Source organism: Bubalus bubalis, chromosome 1 (genome assembly GCF_019923935.1).
Source record: "Bubalus bubalis isolate 160015118507 breed Murrah chromosome 1, NDDB_SH_1, whole genome shotgun sequence".
NCBI classification, from domain to species: domain Eukaryota; kingdom Metazoa; phylum Chordata; class Mammalia; order Artiodactyla; family Bovidae; genus Bubalus; species Bubalus bubalis.
This window is the reverse complement of record NC_059157.1, coordinates 196,849,619-196,869,299: the sequence shown is the minus strand read 5'-3', so window position 1 is coordinate 196,869,299 and position 19,681 is coordinate 196,849,619. Positions and strand designations below refer to the sequence as shown.

Here is a 19,681-nt window from a genome sequence, read left to right as displayed (position 1 = left end):
GTCTTGGGCTTTGTCCAACAGTGCATAGTCCCAAACAACTCATGTGTGGGCCTCCTTGTGGCATGGGAGGCCTTCCTGCCCTCTTTGCTGGGAGACATCAGCTTCTCAGTTTATAAGTGGGTATGACATCCCGTCACATAAAGCTCCGCTGTCACTGAGGGAATAAAGGCAGTCTGATGGACACCTTAGAAATAGAGACACAGCACTTGTGCCTCTGTAACTTGAGAGACATGGACATTAATGAATTGGTTCTTGTCTAATCTTTGCCACTCAAGAGCTGTGTGATTCTAGAAAGGTCAGGGAACCTTGAGATTCCTTACCTTTGCAAGAGGTGGAAGAAGGAATTGTAACAGATGACTGAAGGCTTAGTGATTCTTTGAGGGAGAAGGAGGCTATAGGATTATTTTTCTAGTCTGTTTTAATTTTGCTTTACTTTATATGTTTTATTACATTAGGTTGCATTTCATATTTTGTTCTATTCTTTTATGTTATGATTTTATTTTATATTGCTTATACAATAGAATTCATTTTATACTTTCATTTTGCTTGTATTTTATTCTTCTATTTGTATTTATTTTGTGCTTTGAGTTTACATCTTTTTGATTTTATGTCAATAGACTTTTTTGTTTTCTATTTTATTGTGTTATACTTTAATTTGTTTTATTGTATATTTTACACTTTAATTGATTTTATGTCTTATGTCTTAATGGATAATATTTTGGTCTTGTGCTTTATTTTACTTCATTTTATTTTTGAGCTTCATATCATTTTATGCTTTATTTGATGTGATGTTTTATTTCATTTTTAGGTGGCACTAATCAGTACCCACCTCCAGAGCTCATTGAAAAGTGTGGGGGCCCAAGCCGAGGGGACACCCTGCTGCAACACATCTTGCCTGTCAAGAGGTAGGCTGAGGGCAGGGCTGGGCTTGTCCCATGGCTCTGTGCCCTGCAGGGACTGTCTCCCTAAGTTCAGTTCAGTTCAGTCACTCAGTCATGTCCAACTCTTTGTGCCCATGAACTGCAGCACACCAGGCCTCCCTGTCCATCACCAACTTCCAGAGTTTACCCAAACTCATGTCCATTGAGTCAGTGATGCCATCCAACCATCTCATCCTCTGTCGTCCCCTTCTGCTCCTGCCCTCAGTCTTTCCCAGCATTGGGGTCTTTTCAAATGAGTCAGTTCTTCTCATCAGGTGGCCAAAGTACTGGACTCTCAGCTTCAGCATCAGTCCTTCCAATGAATATTCAGGACTGATTTCCTTTAGGATGGACTGGTTGGATCTCCTTTAAGTCCAAGCGACTCTCAAGAGTCTTCTCCAACACCACAGTTCAAAAGCATCGATTCTTCTTTGCTCAGCTTTCTTTAGAGTCCAACTCTCACTTCCATACAAGACCACTGGAAAAACCATTGCCTCTCTTCCTCAGGTCACAGGCAAACCAGTCCTTGACTCAAACCACTGGGATTCAGATGCTCCTGTGTTTGACGATTCTGATATGGTTTGGTTTCTGTTTTCTTATTTTTCAATAGTAAGAGTAATACAGGACCAATAAAATTCAAGGAGCATGTAAGTGTATAAGAGCAATCAGTAACAATTTTCCCATCCACTGCATTCCCCATCCTCTAATCCCACGTCCTGGAGGTAAAATGGATAGTGATAAACATATTATTCTGATGTTTGTCCCAACACCCTTGCAAATCTAAGACAACAGCTGGTTTGATAATGAAGCCATCAGCAGATACCCAAGCCTGAGGCTCCCTGAGCCCAGTGGTACCAAGTGGGACTCACCCCCTCATTCTCCCAGTCTTTTGTTTCTGTGCAGGTTGCCCAAGCGCCAGTTTGGCAAATCTGGCCTTACTGATGATTTGGAAGCACTCGAAGCAGCAGGCTCTTTTCGAGAGGAGAATAGAGAAGCCACAATGACGTCTATCACTCAGCAAGAAGCACTTGAGAATTATGAAAAGAGTGGCTATGATGCTGAAGAAAATCATCAAAAAGATCCAGCAAAACTGAAAAAAACTGGAAAAGAAAGAAATTCGGGCAATGTCTATGGTATAAACCCAACTACTCCTTGCTCCTTGGGTTGAATTTACCTTTAAAAATCTTTAGCTTAAAAAAAAAATCCTTTGCGCTGTGTTAGCATGCAGACATCAGCTTTGTGTAGTTTGCTTGCAAGAGCACAGATTCGTGTATGCAGCTACAAATAACTAGTTTAAGGAAATAGTAGAAGGCTGACTTTTATTTGACTTTAAGTATGGAGCTAACAGAAGCTGTCTGAGGGAGTGTTATAGAGTCTCACCCCATGGAGTGTCTGTACTTCATTGTGGAAACAATGATCTATTGCAGAAGTGGCGAACATACCCTTGACCTTGAGGGAAGATGCTCTGGCTTGTAGAAGGCTCCTTCATCTATGAGTGGCCACATGTGTTCTGACCGAGTTTAAGGAACATTTTGGATCCATCTAAGACAACCATGCTCCCTTGGTGGCTCAGACGGTAAAGAGTCCACCTGCAGTGTAGGAGACCTGGGTTTGATCCCTGGATCTGGAAGATCCCCTGTAGAAGGGAATGGCAACCCACTCCAGTATTCTTGCCTGGAGAAGTCCATGGACAGAGGAGCCTGGCAGGCTTTGGTCTATGGGATCTCATAGAGTTGGACACAACTGAGCTACTAACACTTTCATTTTTCAAGGCAACTGTAGCATCAGTTTTGGGTTACAGCCAATGCCATTGCCGCCTCTTACATGGGACCAACAAATTAAGCCCAACAGTAAACACATTAGAAAGGGATCTGAGGGCATTTGATTCTGAAGTTTCTAAAAGGCAGGGAAAGGATAGCTGAGAGTTTCTAGAGAGTGGTATGGTCAGTCTCGCTTAGATTAGATGAGAGGTCGCCTCCCAGAGGTTTTAAATGTGCCTGCGTGATTCTGTCTCTGGTGCTCTATCTAGATGGCCATGAAAAGTTATTTCCTCTCTCTGCAGCTCAGTTTTCTGACCTGTAAAATGGGGATTATGTGAGCGCCTGACTCATGGGGTTGTTTTGAAGATGAAACTTGATAATTCATATGTTTGTCACACAGTAAGCATACAAGCTAGCTGCTAAGATGCTGATTTGTCCTATGTCTTTTCCAAAGAAAACACATATCCAGAGGAAAGGAAAAACTGGACAGACATGGGAATACTAGGCAGGACAGTAACATTTCCCCTTCTTAGGCTATACATTAACCACAGAAAAACTTATCTTGTTGACTGTTAATGCTTTTTGTGTATAATGTCTGCCAAGTGTGCTAAAGGTTACTAAGGCAGTGGTTTTCAATCTTGGCTGTAATTGAGAATCATCTAAGAAGTTTTAAGCATTCTCACCACCCAGACCTCATCCCAGAGCAATCCAATCAGAATCTCTAGGTGTGGAACTGAGCCGGTGATTCTCCTGAGCAACTGAGAGTGAAAAACATGGCCCCAGTGAGTCTTTCCGCACAGAATCAAGGTGAACAGGGTGGAAGAGAGCCTCCTCGTGATAAAGTTCAGTGCTATTCGCAGGGGCGTGATGGTTTCCAGAATTCCCCGGAGCTCTGTTCCTTGGCCGTGGCCAGTGCCCTCTCCCGCTGTATCCCAAGGTTGTCCCGAGCCTTTGCCTCCTCCTCACCCCACTTCCTCTATGTCTTCTCCTCTAGCACCTGCCCTGTTTTCTTGGTTTCAGAAGTAAAGGCAGCCAAGTGCAACCTCCTGCAACTCCCTGTGTAGCTGCCAGCCTTGCTCCCTGCCCTCCAGTCAGAAGAAAGAGCTGTTTCTTGTCTTTAAGGGTGTGCTGAAAGCCATCAAGGGACCAAAGGGCTGGTCAGACCTCGCTGACTGCAGCTCCTCAGGGCTGAATCACTGCTGCCCACTGCCTTCCTCGTCAAGTCCTCTCCTGTGTTAGCTGCAGAGACAACACAATTTTTGAACTTTATTCTTTCTTTATTTTTTAATGGAAATATAGTTGATTTCCAGTGTTCTGTTAATTTCTGCTCAGTGACTCAGTTATATGTATGTGTGTGTATGTGTGTATGTGTGTGTGTGTGTATTCTTTTCCATTGTGGTTTATTACAGGATACTAAATACAGTTCTCTGTGCTTTATAGTAGGACCTTGTTGTCTATCCACTCTATCTTCTAACCCCAGACTCCCAGTCCATCCCCCCTAACCATTTTCCTCATAGCAACCACAAGTCTGTTTTCTGAGTGGGTATCTTTCTGTTTCATAGATAATTTTATTTGCATCATGTTTTAGATTCCACAGATAAGTGATATCATATGGTATTTGTCTTTTTTTTCTGATTTATTTCCCTTAGTATGATAATCTGTAGGTCCAACTGTGTGCGTGTGTCTGAAGTTGCTTCAGTCATGTCTGACTCTTTGGAACCCCATGGACTCAGACTCCTCTGTCCTTGGGATTCTCCAGGCATGAATACTGGAGTGGATTGCCATGCCCTCCTCCAGGGGATCTTCCCAATCCAGGGACTGAACCCACATCTCTTATGTCGCCTGCATTGGCAGGTGGGTTCTTTACCACTAGCGCCACCTGAGAAGCCCCTAGGTCCAATGCTGCAAATGGCATTCATTCCTTTTCATGGCTAATGTTCCATTGTACCTATGTACCATATTTTCTTTACCCATTCATCTGTTGATGGATATTGGGAAGTTTCCATGTATTGGTGAATTGCAAATAGCACTACTGTGAATGTTGGGATACATGTATCTTTTTGAATTATATTTTTTTTCCCCAGATATATGCCCAGGAGTGGGACTGCAGAAACATATGGCAACTCCAACTCCATTTTTAGTTTTTTGGAGGAACCTCCACACTGTTCTCCATAGTTGCTACAGCAATTTATTAATATATTCCCACCAACAGTGTAGGAGAGTTCCCCTTTTCTCCAAACTATCTCCAGCATTTGTTATTGGTAGACTTTAAAAAAAAGTTAATTTATTTTTTAATGGAAGGATAATTGCTTTGCAGAATTTTGTTGTTTTCTGTCAAACTTCAACACGAAGCAGCCATAGGTATACATATATCCCCTCCCTCTTGAACCTCCCTCCCATCTCTCTCCCCATCCCACCCCTCTAGGTTGATACAGAGATCCTGCTTGAGTTTCCTGAGACACATAGCAGATTCCTGTTGGCTGTCTATTTTACACATGGTAATGTCAGCTTCCATGTGACTCTCTCCATACATCTCACCCTCTCCTCCCGTCTCCCTGTGTCCATAAGCCTGTTCTCTATGTCTGTTTCTCCACTGCTGCCCTGCAAATAAAATATTCGGTACCATCTTTCTAGATTCAGTATATATACATTAGTATATGGTATTTATCTTTCTTTTTCTGACTTACTTCACTCTGTATAATAGGCTCTAGGTTCATCCTCCCCCTTAGAACTGACTCAAATGCATTCCTTTTTATGGCTGAGTAATATTCCATTGTGTATATGTACAACAACTTCTTTATCCATTCATCTGTCAATGGACATCTAGGTTGCTTCCATGTTCTATCTATTGTAAATACTGCTGCAATGAACATTGGGGTACATGTGTCTTTTTCAATTTTGCTTTCCTCTGAGTATATGCCTGCTGCTGCTGCTGCTGCTAAGTCACTTCAGTTGTGTCCGACTCTGTGCGACCCCATAGACAGCAGCCCACTAGGCTCCTCTGTCCCTGGGATTCTCCAGGAAAGAACACTGGAGTGGGTTGCCATTGCCTTCTCCAATGCATGAAAGTGAAAAGTGAAAGTGAAGTCGCTCAGTCGTGTCCGACTCTTAGCGACCCCATGGACTGCAGCCTACCAGGCTCCTCCGTCCATGGGATTTTCCAGGCAAGAGTACTGGAGTGGGTTGCCATTGCCTTCTCCGAGTATATGCCTAGGACTGAGATTTCTGGGTCATATGGTGGTTTCAGTCCTAGTCTTTTAAGGAATCTCCATACTGTCTTCCATAGTGTCTGTATCAATTTACATTCCCACCAACAGTGTAAGAGGGTTCCCTTTTTTCCACATCCTCTCCAGCATTTGTTGTTTGTAGACTTTTTGATGAGGGCCATTCTGACCAGTGTGAGGTGATATCTCATTGTAGTTTTGATTTGCATTTCTCTAATAATGAGCAATGTTGAGCATCTTTTCATGTGTTTGTTAGCCATCTGTATGTCTTCTCTGGAGAAATGTCTGTTTAGCTCTTTTTCCCACTTTTTGATTGGGTTGTTTATTTTTCTGGTATTGAGTTATTTGAGCTGCTTTTATATTTTGGAAATTAATCCTTTGTCAGTTGTTTCATTTGCCATTATTTTCTCTCATTCTGAGGGCTGTCTTTTCACCTTTCTTATGGTTTCCTTTGCTGTGCAAAAGCTTTTAAGTTTAATCAGGTCCCACTTGTTTATTTTTGTTTTTATTTCCATTACTCTAGGAAGTGGGTCATAGAGGATCTTGCTTTGATTTATGTCATTGAATGTTCTGCCTATGTTTTTCTCCAAGAGTTTTATAGTTTCTGATCTTACATTTAGGTCTTTAATCTATTTTGAGTTTACCTTTGTGTATGATATTAGGAAATGTTCTAATTTCATTCTTTTCATGTAGCTGTCCAGTTTTCCCAGCACCACTTAATGAAGAGGCTGTCTTTGCCCCATTGTATATTCTTGCCTCCTTTGTCAAAAATAAGGCACCCATAGTTGCATGGATTTATTTTTGTTCCATTGGTCTATATTTCTGTTTTTGTGCCAGTTCCATACTGTCTTGATGACTGTAGCTTTGTAGTATAATCTGAAGTTAGGAAGATTGATTCCTCCAGCTCCATTCTTCTTTCTCAAGACTGCTTTGGCTATTCAGGGTCTTTTGTATTTCCCTATGAATTGTGAAATTTTTTATTCTAGTTCTGTGAAAAATGCCATTGGTACTTTGATAGGGATGGCACTGAATCTGTAGATTGCATTGGTAGTATAGTCATTTTCACAATATTGATTCTTCCTTCCCTGGTGGCTTAGTGGTAAAGAATCTGCCTGTAATGCAGGAGACCACGTTTAATCCCTGGGTTGGAATGATCCCTGGAGAAGGAAATGGCAACCCACTCCAGTATTCTTGCCTGGGAAATCCCAAGGACAGAGGAACCTTACCTCTATGGGGTTGCAAAGAATTGGACACGACTGAGTGATGAACAGTTGCACACTTGCACCCAGGAATATGGAACATCTCTCCATCTGTCTATATCATCTTTGATTTCTTTCAACAATGTCTTATACTTTTCTGTGTACAGCCCTTTTGTCTCCTTAGGTAAGTTTATTCCTAGATATTTTATTCTTTTTGTTGCAATGGTGAATGGGATTGATTCCTTAATTTCTCTTTCTGATTTTTCATTCTTAGTATATAGAAATGCAAATGATTTCTGTGTATCAATTTTATATCCTGTGACTTTGCTAAATTCACTGATTAGCTCTAGTAATTTTCTGATACTATCTTTAGAGTTTTATATGTATAGTATCATTTCATCTTCAAATAGTGAGAGTTTCACTTCTTTTCTGATCTGGATTCCTTTTATTTCTTTTTCTTCTCTGATTGCTGTAGCTATTACTTCCAAAGCTATGTTGAATAATAGTGGTGAGAGTGGACACCCTTGTCTTGTTCCTGATATTAGGGGGAATGCTTTCAGTTTTTCAACATTGAGAATAATGTTTGCTGTGGGCTTATCATATATGGCCTTTACTATGTTGAGGTAGAGTTCCTTCTATGCCCATTTTTTGAAGAGTTTTCATCATAAATGGGTGCTGAATTTTGTCAAAGGCTTTTTCTGAATCTCTTGAGATTATCATATGGTTTTTATCTTTCAGTTAATATGGTGTATCACATTGATTGGTTTGCATATATTGAAAAATCCTTGCATCCCTGGGATAACCAAACTTGATCATGGTGTATGAGCTTTTTAATGTGTTGCTGAATTCTATTTGCTAAAATTTTGTTGAGGATTTTTGAATATATGTTCATCAGTGATATGGGCCTGTAGTTTTCTTTTTTGTGTTGTCTTCGTCTGATTTTGGTATCAGAGTGATGGTGGCCTTGTAGAATGAGTTTGGAAGTGTTCCTTCTGCAATTTTTTGAAAGAGTTTTAGAAGGATAGGCATTAGCTCTTCTCTAAGTGTTTGATAGAATTCTCCTGTGAAGCCATCAGGTCTTGGGCTTTTGGGAGATTTTGGGGGATATTTTTATCACAGTTTCAATTTCAGTGCTTGTAATTGGGTTATTCATAATTTCTGTTTCTTTCTGGTTCAGTCTTAGAAAATTGAACTTTTTAATCTGTCCATTTCTTCCAGGCTGTCAATTTTATTGCCAGATAGTTGTTCACAATAGTCTCTTATAATCCTTTGCATTTCTGCATTGTCTGTTGTAACCTCTCCTTTTTCATTTCTAATTTTTTTGATTTGATTCTTCTCTCTTTTTTTCCTGATGAGTCTGGCTAGAGGTTTGTTAATTTTGTTTATCTTCTCAAAGAACCAGCTTTTAGGTTTTTTTTAAAATTTATATTTATTTATTTTAATTAGAGGCTAATTACTTTACAATATTTTATCTTTACTATTGTTTCTTTCATTTCTTTTTCATTCATTTCTGCTCTGATCTTTATAATTTATTTCCTTCTGCTAATTTTGAGGTTTTTCTTGTTCTTTTCCCAGTTGTTTTAGGTATAAAGTAAGGTTGTCTATTCAATGTTTTTCTTGTTTCTTGAGGTAGGATTGTATTCTATAAACTTCCCTCTTAGAACTGCTTTTGTTGCATCCCATAGGTTTTGAGTTGTAATGTTTTCATTGTCATTTGTTTCTAGGAGTTTTTTGATTTCCCTTTTGATTTCTTCAGTAACCTGTTCGTTATTTAGAAATGTATTGTTTAATCTCCATGTGTTTGTGTTTTTTACAGTTTTTTTTTCTTGTATTTGATATCTAGTCTCGTAGTGTTGTGTTTGAAAAAGATGCTTGATACGATTTCAATTTTCTTAAATTTCTTGAAGTTTGATTTGTGACCCAACATGTGGAGAATGTTCCATGTGCACTTGAGAAGAAGGTATATTCTTCTGCATTTGGATGGAATGTCCTGAAGATATCAATGAGACCCATCTTGTCTAATGTATCATTTAAGACTTGTGTTTCCTCATTAATTTTCTGTTTTGATAATCTGTCCATTGGTGTAACTGGGGTGCTAAAGTCTCCTACAATTATTGTGTTAATTGTTAATTTCTCCTTTCATGTCTGTTAGTGTTTGTCTTATGTATTGAGGTGCTCTTATATTGGATGCATAAATATTTCAATTATGTCTCCCTCTTGGCTTGATCCCTTGATCATTATGTAGTGTCCTTCCTTATCTCTTGTGATATTCTTTAAGTTCTACTTTGTCTGATATGAGAATTGCTACTCCAGCTTTCTTTTGCTTTCCATTTGCATGGAATATGTTTTTCCATCCTCTCTCTTTCTGTCATATGCATCTTTAGGTCTGAAGTGGGTTTCTTGTAGACAGGATATATATGGGTCTTGTTTTTGTATTCATTCAGCCAGTTTGTGTCTTTTGGTTGGAGCATTTAATCCATTTACATTTAAAATAATTATTGAAATATATGTTCCTATTGCCATTTTATTAATTGTTTGGGGTTTATTTGTGTAGATCTTTTTCTTCTCATATTTCTTGACTATGTAAGTCCCTTTAACATTTGTTGTAAAGCTGGTTTGGTGGTAGTGAATTCTCTTAACTTTTGCTTATCTGAAAAACTTTTGATTTCTCCATCAATTTTGTTTGAGATCCTTGCTGGGTAGAGTAATCTTGGTTGTAGATTTTTCCCTTTCAGTACTTTAAATATATCCTTTAATTCCCTTCTGGCCTATGGAGTTTCTCCTGAAAGATCAGCTGTTAAACGTATGGGGTTTCCTTTGTAAGTGACTTGTTGCTTTTAATATTCTTTCTTTGTGTTTAATCTTTGTTAGTTTGATTAGAATGTGTCTTGGTGTGTTTCTCTTTGGGTTTATCCTGTATGGGAGTCTTTGCCCCTCTTGGATTTAATTGACTATTTCCTTTTCCATCTTGGGGAAATTTTCAACTATAATCTCTTCAAAAAATTTTCTCATACCCTTTCTTTTTCTCTTCTTCTTCTTCTGGGAACCCTATAATTCACATGTTGTTGCATTTAATATTGTCCCAGAAGTCTCTGAGACTATCCTCAGTTCTTCTCTCATTTTACTTTATTCTGCTCTTCAGCAGTTATCTGCACCATTTTATCTTCCAGCTCACTGATCCGTGTTCTGCTTCATATATTCCATTATTGATTCCTTCTGGAGTATTTTTAATTTTAGTAGTTGTGTTGTTTGTCTCTATATGTTTATTCTTTAATTTTTCTAGGTCTTTGTTAATTGATTCTTGCATTTTCTCCATTCTATTTTCAAGGTTTTTGATCATCTTTACCATCATTATTCTCAATTATTTTTCAGGTAGTTTGTCTATTTCCTCCCCATTTATTTGGACTTCTATGTTTCTAGTCTGTTCCTTCATTTGTGCAGTATTTCTCTGCCTTTTCACTATTATTTTTTAGACTTACTGTGTTTGAAGTCTTCTTTTTCCTGGCTTCAAGGTTGAATTTTTTTTTCTTTTGGTTTCTGCCCTCCTAAGGTTGGTCCAGTGGTTTGTGTAAGCTTTATATAGGGTGAGATTTGTGCTGAGTTTTTTTTCCCCCTCTGATGGGGGGGGGGGGGGCGAGTGAGGTGGTAATCCTGTCTGCTGATGATTGGGTTTGTATTTTTGTCTTGTTTGTTGTTTGGATGAAGCATCCTGCACAGGGTGCTACTGGTAGTTGGGTGATGCCAGGTCTTGTATTGAAGTGGTTTCCTTTGTGGGAGTTCTCACTATTTGATGTTCCCTAGGGTTAGGAGTTCTCTGGTAGTCTAGGGTCTTGGAGTCGGTGCTCCCACTCCAAAGGCTCAGGGCTTGATCTCGAGTTTTCCGTGGTTCTATATATTCTTTTCTGGTGTTCAGGTACCCTTGTCTGCTCTCATCTGGTGTTCTGTAAGCACTTCTGTGTCTGAAGGTGTATTTCTGATGTATTTGTGGAGAGAGATGTACTCCATGTCCATCTACTCCTCCGCCATCTTGTTCAATCTTTGGTAGACTTTTTAATGATGGCCTTTTGACCAGTGTGAGGAGGCACCTGTAGTTCTGATTTGCATTTCAGAGACAACATCCTTATCTTTTCTTCCACTTTGGATCAGCCCATATTGGTGGGCTCCTCTCTCTAGGCTCATTCTCATGGGGCATCCAGGTATTATGGAGTCTGAAGTTCATAGAACTTAAGGGACCCTCAGTAAGAAAAAGATAGAAAATTGCTTAAGGACAAAAATGAATACTTATTTTGAAGAGGAGTATGCACATATGGGCCCTTTGTGCATAAGGGCCCTGAAGCTTAGGCTTCATTAATTTCATGGTAAATCCACAATGCCTTCCCCAAGTCTTGTCTTCAGACCTCGAAGCTGACTACACATACTACTGGGCAAGCTTTACTACCATGACTTCAACTATCCCCTCTGGATAAATGATTCCAAGTCCATGTCTTGCATCTTTAACTCTGTTCTAAGCTGCAGACCAGTATGTTCAGCTGCCCTCCACACTGTATCACTGGAAATGCTGACAGTCATCTCACACAAATCCATTTAATCAGACTGGCCTTGCCTGCCCTTAGAACATTCTCTCCATTTATTTCTGTACTGGAAAGAGCCATGCTGGCCCAGGAATGGAAAACCAAGCCCACATACCACCAGTCATTCTCCACTCACCACCAGTCATTCTCCACTCACCACCGAATCCTCAGTTGGGAACCAGATCTTGGCATGGCTCCCTCCTCAGCATCCCTCGGACCTGCCCCCTTCTCCACATCTTCCCGAGATATCTTCTACCATCCACCTCAAGTGTAATTGCAGTGTACTCTAATGGGTCTCCTTTCTTCCCATTTGTTCTTTCCCCAATTCCATTCTGAAGACCAACTCATTTTTTTTCCAAGATGTAGATCTAGCCATGGGATTTCTCTTCCTCTGTGGTCCCCATTGTTATGAGAGCATGTTCAGGTGCGTGGGTAAGGCACACAGGCTTCTACATGGTCCCAAGGGCCTCACTGGCCACCACTGCCCTGAATACACACCTTTTGTGCCACCGAAGTAACCCTTTTATCTTCTTCTTTACCCTGTGTCCTCATTCCATTTCTCCCATCACTTGCCTGTCTCCGCATCCTCTCCACAGTGTCCATCTGGACCATATCTGCTTGTCTTTTACTGCTCAGGCCTGTATTATTTGAACTTAGAGCCCTCTTCAGTCCTGAGTACTGTTAAACTCCCATGGCTTCCTGCATCTCAGATCAAATTCTGCTACAGTTCTGGCCCCCTTTGCTGTATCTAGTTGTGAAGAATTAAATAAACATCGTTTCTCTTCTCAGCAACCAGGCTGATTTGGTATACTTTCGGTTTCAGTGGCATCTCCAGAGTACACAGATCTATTCTGTGGTTTTCTCCTCGGTAGGACTGTTATAACACGTACACTAGGAGACAAAACTGACCTCGGCAAAATTGCAGCTTCCAGGTCATTGCTGTCTGTAACTTTCCAGCGCTCTTCTGTCTCTCCTCCCATTTTCTTTCCTTTCTTCCTGAATTTCATGGGCTTGTTTCAGTAAAACTGACACCTGCTGCAGGGTTCTTCTGAAATGACAAAAGTTAATACTCGTGGTGAAAATAGCACCAAATATAAAATTGGAAGCTATCAATAATTATGTGGGTGAAATGGCCCCTGATACTATATCATACTGATTAGAAAAAAAAAAAAAGAAAAAAAGAGGACTCGGAGGCTTCCTGAGTGTTAGGTTACAAAGAACACTAAGATAATTAGTTCATTTACCTAGAGCTGCACCACACTATTTCCATTTTCATTTCAATAATTTGCAATTGAATCAAAGGGAAAATGCAGTTCCTTGGTTGCAATAGCCACATTTCTAATGCCCAGCAGCCCCATGGGCAGTAGCTCCTGCATTGGATGGGGAAGATATAGAATGTTTCCCTCATGGCAGCAAGTTCTGCTGGGCAGTGCTACCCTAAAAAGTATAATCTAGAAGAAGCAACCCATGTTTGATTGCCTGGGAAATAGATGGGGAAATAGTGGAAACAGTGTCAGACTTTATTTTTTTGGGCTCCAAAATCACTGCAGATGGTGACTGCAGCCATGAAATTAAAAGACGCTTACTCCTTGGAAGGAAAGTTATGACCAACCTAGATAGCATATTGAAAAGCAGAGACATTACTTTGCCAACAAAGGTCCATCCAGTCAAGGCTATGGTTTTTCCTGTGGTAATGTATGGATGTGAGAATTGGACTGTGAAGAACACTGAGTGCCGAAGAATTGATGCTTTTGAAGTGTGGTGTTGGACAAGACTCTTGAGAGTCCCTTGGACTGAAGGAGATCAGCCCTTGGATTTCTTTGGAAAGAGTGATGCTAAAGCTGAAACTCCAGTACTTTGGCCGCCTCATGCAAAGAGTTGACTCACTGGAAAAGACACTGATGCTGGGAGGGATTGGGGGCAGGAGGAGAAGGGGACGACAGAGGATGAGATGGCTGGATGGCATCACGGACTCGATGGACGTGAGTCTGAGTGAACTCTGGGAGTTGGTGATGGACAAGGAGGCCTGGCGTGCTGTGATTCATGGGGTTGCAAAGAGTCAGACATGACTGAGTGACTGAACTGAACTGAAAGACAAGGGTAGGTCTTCTAAAGACGAAAACCACAAAGGGTCACTGGGAGAAGTGTATGGTTTGTTCCACTAGTGCTTGGCTTGTCTGTTTGGAATCAGTTTGTAATGGTAGAGGTTGGGGCCAGCTGGTTGTTGAGCCCCAAGTCTAGTTGTTGACCCTACAGAGCACAAAGGTCACCACTGGATTTTTTTCTGTTGATCACCCCCACCCCCCTGTTTTTGGAGAAGCATTTTCTCTGGTTTATCCTGGGCACTTGCTACTTGCTGTGTTACACCCTCCATGGAGTCATGGAACAGGCTAGTTCTGATGTGCTTATTTAAGGTAGAAGACAATTCTGATGAATATATCTCGTTTGCTGGGATCCAGCACATCTGCTCACTCAGGGAAACTGATCTGTGCTGATTATACTAGTGGGAGGTGAGTAGGCAACTTCCCGGGAACAGACCATGAATTTCTTTCTGAAGACAACATCCTCTTTGTTTGGGAGTACTTGGAAGGCCGAGGGAAATTATTTGGAAGACACCATCATTCTGCGCTTGTAAGACAAGAATATTTTCCTCCAGTATAGAGTGTGCCCAAAGAAATCTGTTCTCCCTAAAAGATAGAGGTTACAGACCTGGGAAAATTCATGTCTGGTTTAAAATTTAAAATAGGCATTCCAGATCTTGCAACGGGTGGATTCTCAATGCTATTTTCCAGGAACATTGTATTTTTCTTTTAATAGATAACTTCTTGGGCAAGTGTTTGGCTGAAGTAAATAATAAATTAGCTTGATTTGCTTAGGCCTTTAGAATCCTGGAACATTAGGGGATTAGGCAAGGGACTGAGAGATGGTTTGAACAAAAAAAGGGAAATAAGCATGATAAGCAAGTGAGGAGTTCTCTTGAATTTTGTCAAGCACTTTTTCTTCATCCGTTGAGAAAATCATATGATTTTTACACTTCATTCTGCTAATGTGGTGATCATGTTTATTGATTTGTATATGTTGAACCATCCTTGCATCCCAGAGGTAAATCCCACTTGATCATGGTATACAATCCTTTTAATGTGCTGTTGAATTTAGTGTGCTAGCATTTAATTGAGAAAAGCTTTATTGATTCATTCACTCACTCATTTATACATTGTCTGGTATATCTGCCATATACTATACACTGTGCCAAATAATAGCTCTAATTGTATTACGCTTTTCACATACATTATGTGACACTTTATGACAAACTTGTAATGCGTGTTTTTTTTTTTTTTTTTTAATATTGCCTTTATGGTTGAGGAAATTGAGGCTCATAGAGGGTAAGTTACCCTCAAGGTCACACAGCCAGTTGCCAGTTGTTAGTGAGGTTAGGATTCGTTTTTTAAGCTGTCTCACTCATGCAGGTCTCTCTTTCCTGCATTCGCTTTCTTGTAGATCCTTGTTCCCTGGCTCCAGTGAAAGGAGAGTGCCAGGATTATGTCCTGAAATGGTCCTATAATCAGAAGGAACAGGCTTGCCGACAATTCTGGTATAGTGGCTGTGGGGGCAATGCCAACCGGTTCGAGACCAAGGAAGCGTGTGAAGCTCAATGTGTTCCAGTTTCCCTGTAGAGTCAGGAGGAGCCTCAGCACTGCTGCCTCTGTCTTAAAAACTCATGGAATGGAGATTACCTTTCCTGAGACAGAGCCACACAGCTCAGAAGTGATGAAGCCCACACCACAACCTCAGAGTTTGGACCCCTCAACCTGTGAAGTGTTTTCTGCCAACGAGGGCTTGGGCCAGATGATTTGTGAAGGACTGCACTCTGGTAGTTTAAAAAAAAAAAAAGGGATTGAAACTTTCCTGAAAATTCTTTCAATGATTTAAAAACTGCGTAAAAAAGAAACTTGACATTACCTAAAATTTTTCTTGGCCTGGTAGCAAAAAGAAATTTTTCTTGACATTGTAAGTAAAACCTCATTTGGAAATGAGTTGAAATGATATCCTTTTTTATCATTAAGACAGCATGGAAGCATTAGTTCAAGGGGGGAGCGGGTCTTAAAAAGGGATAGCTAATGTGAAATTTCATCCTTATTACCTAGTGTAAGAATAAAGGCATTCTTGGTTAAACCACGTGGTGTGAGACGATATATGATACCACTCACTGTGCTCTGTGTTATACTGTGTGAAGTAGCAATAGAGGGAAAGGAAACAGCAGTGAGTTTGTGATGGGCTGGATCCATTGACATCAACTACAATGACTTTTCTCCACCAAAATTTGGGGAATAGGCAATTCAGGTGACCTTGTCAATACATATATGGGATGAAGGATCTAGGTTCACCCTGCAGAAGGAATTTTGCAATATGGTAGGATGACTGTGATATTTGCAAGATCTTCCTCCAACTTACAGCTCAGTTCTCCAGGCTCTGAACTTGGGTTCAGCTTCAGGGAAAACCAAACTGCATGGAATTCTGGAGCATCATGTTATAGCTCAGGCTGCCATTACAAAACACCATAGACTGGGTGGCTTAAGAACAGAAATTTATTTCTCACAGTTCTGGGGGCTGCAAGTTCGAGATCAAGGTGTTGCCTAATTGATTCCTGGTGAGAGCTCTCTTTCTGGACTGCAGAAAACTGCCTTCTCACAATGTCCTCAAATAACCTTTCTTCTCAGTGGAGAGAGAGAGACACAGTTCAGTTCAGCTGAGTTGCTCAGTTGTGTCCGACTCTTTGCGACTCCATGGACTGCAGCATGCCAGGCTTCTTTGTCCATCACCAACTCCCGGAGCTTGCTCAAACTCATGTCCATTGAGTTGGTGATGCCATCTAACCATCTCATCCTCTGTCGTCCCCTTCTCCTCCTGCCTTCAGTCTTTCCCAGCATCAGGGTATTTTTAAGGAGTTAGTTCTTTGCACCAGGTGGCCAAACTATTAGAGTTTCAGCTTTAGCCTCAGTCCTTCCAATGAATATTCAGGACTGATTTCCTTTAGGATGGACTGGTTGGATCTCCTTGCTGTCCAAAAGACTCTCAAGTGTCTTTTCCAACACCACAGTTCAAAAGCATCAATTCTTCAGCACTCAGCTTTCTTTATGGTCCAACTCTCACATCCATACATGACTACTGGAAAAATCATAGCTTTGACTAGATGGACCTTTCTTGGCAAACTAATGTCTCTGCTTTTCAATATGCTGTCTAAGTTGGTGATAACTTTCCTCCCAAGGAGCAAGCATATTTTAATTTCATGGCTGCAGCCACCATCTTCAGCCATGAAATTAAATTTGGAGCCCCCCAAAATAAAGTCTGTCACTGTTTCCACTGTTTCCCCATCTATTTGCCATGAAGTGATGGGACTGGATGCCATGATCTTAGTTTTCTGAATGTTGAGTTTTAAGCCAACTTTTTCACTCTCCTCTTTCACTTTCATCAAGAGGCTCTTTAGTTCTTCACTTTTTGCCATAAGAGTGGTGTCATCTGCATATCTGAAGTTATTGATATTTCTCTTGGCAATCTTGATTCCAGCTTGTGCTTCATCCAGCCTGGCATTTCGCATGATGTACTCTGCACAGAAGTTAAATAACCAGGGTGACAACATACAGCCTTGTTGAACTGCTTTCCCAATTTGGAACCAGTCCATGTCTGGTTCTAATTGTAGCTTCTTGACCTGCATACAATTTCTCAGGAGGCAGGTAAGGTAGTCTGGTATTCCCATCTCTTTAAGAAGTTTTCCTTTGTTGTGATCCACACAGTCAATAAAGCAGAAGTAGATGTTTTTCTGGAACTCTCTTGCTTTTTTGATGATCCAACAGATGTTGTCATTTTGATCTCTGGTTCCTCTGCCTTCTAAATCCAGCTTGAACGTCTGGACGTTCTTGGTTCACATACTATTGAAGCCTAGCTTGGAGAATTTTGAGCTTTACTTAGCTAGCATGTGAGATAAGTGCAAATGTGAGATAATTTGAACATTCTTTAGCATTGCCTTTCTTGTCCAATTCTGTGGCCACTGCTGAGTTTTCCAAATTTTCAGGCATATTGAGTGTAACACTTGCACAGCATTATCTTTTAGGCTTTTAAACAGCTCAGCTGGAATTCCATCACCTCCACTAGCTTTGTTTGTAATGATGATTCCTAAGGCCCACTTGACTTTGGACTCCAGGATATCTGGCTCTAGGTGAGTGATCACAGCATCATAGTTATCTGGGTTGTTAAGATCTTTTTTGTATAGTTCTTCTGTGTATTCTTACCACCTCTTCTTAATATATTCTGCTTCTGTTAGGTCCGTACCATTCTTGCCTTGAGAACCCCATGAACAGTACAAAAAGGCAAAAAGATATGACACTGAAAGATGAACTCCCCTGTTGAGCAATATGCTACTGGAGAAGAGTGGAGAAATAGCACCAGAAAGCATGAAGAGACAGAGCCCAAAGCAAAAACAATGCCTAATTGTGGATGTGACTGGTGGTGGAAGTAAAGTCTGATGCTGTAAAGAACAATATAGCATAGGAACCTGGAAGGTTAGGTCCATAGATCCATGGAATGTAAGGTAAATTGAAAGTGGTCAAACAGAACATGGACCTTTTAGGAATCAGTGAACTAAAATGGACTGAAATGGGTGAATTTAATTCAGATTACCATTATATCTACTACTCTGGGAAAGAATCCCTTAGAAGAAATGAAGTAGCCCTCATAGTCAACAAAAGAGTTCAAAATGCAGAACTTGGGTGCAATCTCATAAACAACAGAATGATCTCTCTTTGATTCCAAGGCAAACCATTCAATATCACAGTATTCCAAGACTATGGCCCAACCACTAATGCTGAAGAAGCTAAATGGTTCTATAATGACCTACAAGACCTTCTAGAACTAACCCCACCCCCTCCCTCAAAAAAAAAAAAAAATGTCCTTTTCATCCTAGGGGACTGGAATGCAAAAGTAGGAAGTCAAGAGATATTTGGAGTAACAGGCAAGTTTGGCCTTGGAGTACAAAATGAAGCAGGGCAAAGGTTAACAGAGTTTTACTAACAGAATGCACTGGTCATAGCAAGTATCCTCTTCCAAAAACAGAAGAGACAACTCCACATATGGACATCCCCAGATGGTCAATATTAAAATCAGATTGATTATATTCTTTGCAGCCAAAGATGGAGAAGCTCTATCAGATCAGATCAGATCAGATCAGTTGCTCAGTCGTGTCTGACTCTTCGCGACCCCATGAATTGCAGCACGCCAGGCCTCCCTGTCCATCACCAACTCCCAGAGTTCACTGAGACTCAAGTCCATCGAGTCAGTGATGCCATCCAGCCATCTCATCCTTTGTCCTCCCCTTCTCCTCCTGCCCCCAATCCCTCCCAGCATCAGAGTCTTTTCTAATGAGTCAACTCTTCACATGAGGTGGCCAAAGTACTGGAGTTTCAGCTTTAGCATCATTCCTTCTAAAGAAATCCCAGGACTGATCTCCTTTAGAATGGACTGGTTGGATCTCCTTGCAGTCCAAGGGACTCTCAAGAGTCTTCTCCAACACCACACTTCAAAAGCATCAGTTCTTCGGCACTCAGCCTTCTTCACAGTCCAACTCTCACATCCATACATGACCACTGGAAAAACCATAGCCTTGACTAGACGAACCTTTGTTGGCAAAGTAATGTCTCTACTTTTGAATATGCTATCTAGGTTGGTCATAACTTTCCTTCCAAGGAGTAAGCGTCTTTTAGTTTCATGGCTGCAGTCGCCATCTGTAGTGATTTTGGAGCCCAGAAAAATAAAGTCTGACACTGTTTCCACTGTTTCCCCATCTATTTCCCATGAAGTGATGGGACCGGATGCCATTATCTTCGTTTTCTGAATGTTGAGCTTTAAGCCCACTTTTTCACTCTCCACTTTCACTTTCATCAAGTAGCTTTTTAGTTCCACTTTCTGCCATAAGGGTGGTGTCATCTGCATATCTAAGGTTATTGAGATTTCTCC

The 19,681-nt window shown here is 40.7% G+C and overlaps 1 protein-coding gene and 1 long non-coding RNA gene across 2 annotated transcripts in view; one reads left to right on the top strand and one right to left on the bottom strand.

Annotated features, from left to right (window-relative positions):
• LOC102391810 (collagen alpha-4(VI) chain) overlaps positions 1–16,086 on the top strand; it is a 152,227-nt gene extending 136,141 nt beyond the window's left edge. The window contains 3 exon segments of the mRNA XM_045166790.1: positions 809–905; positions 1,824–2,053; positions 15,173–16,086. Of these exon segments, the coding sequence (XP_045022725.1) occupies positions 809–905; positions 1,824–2,053; positions 15,173–15,348 (503 nt within the window). The 3' untranslated portion in view covers positions 15,349–16,086.
• The window catches only part of LOC123466195, a 52,949-nt gene that overhangs the window by 1,852 nt on the left and 31,416 nt on the right, over positions 1–19,681 (bottom strand). Inside the window, exon 2 of the long non-coding RNA XR_006641445.1 lies at positions 12,584–12,722. This is a non-coding gene — a long non-coding RNA (uncharacterized LOC123466195). The remainder of the gene's footprint in view (positions 1–12,583; positions 12,723–19,681) is intronic.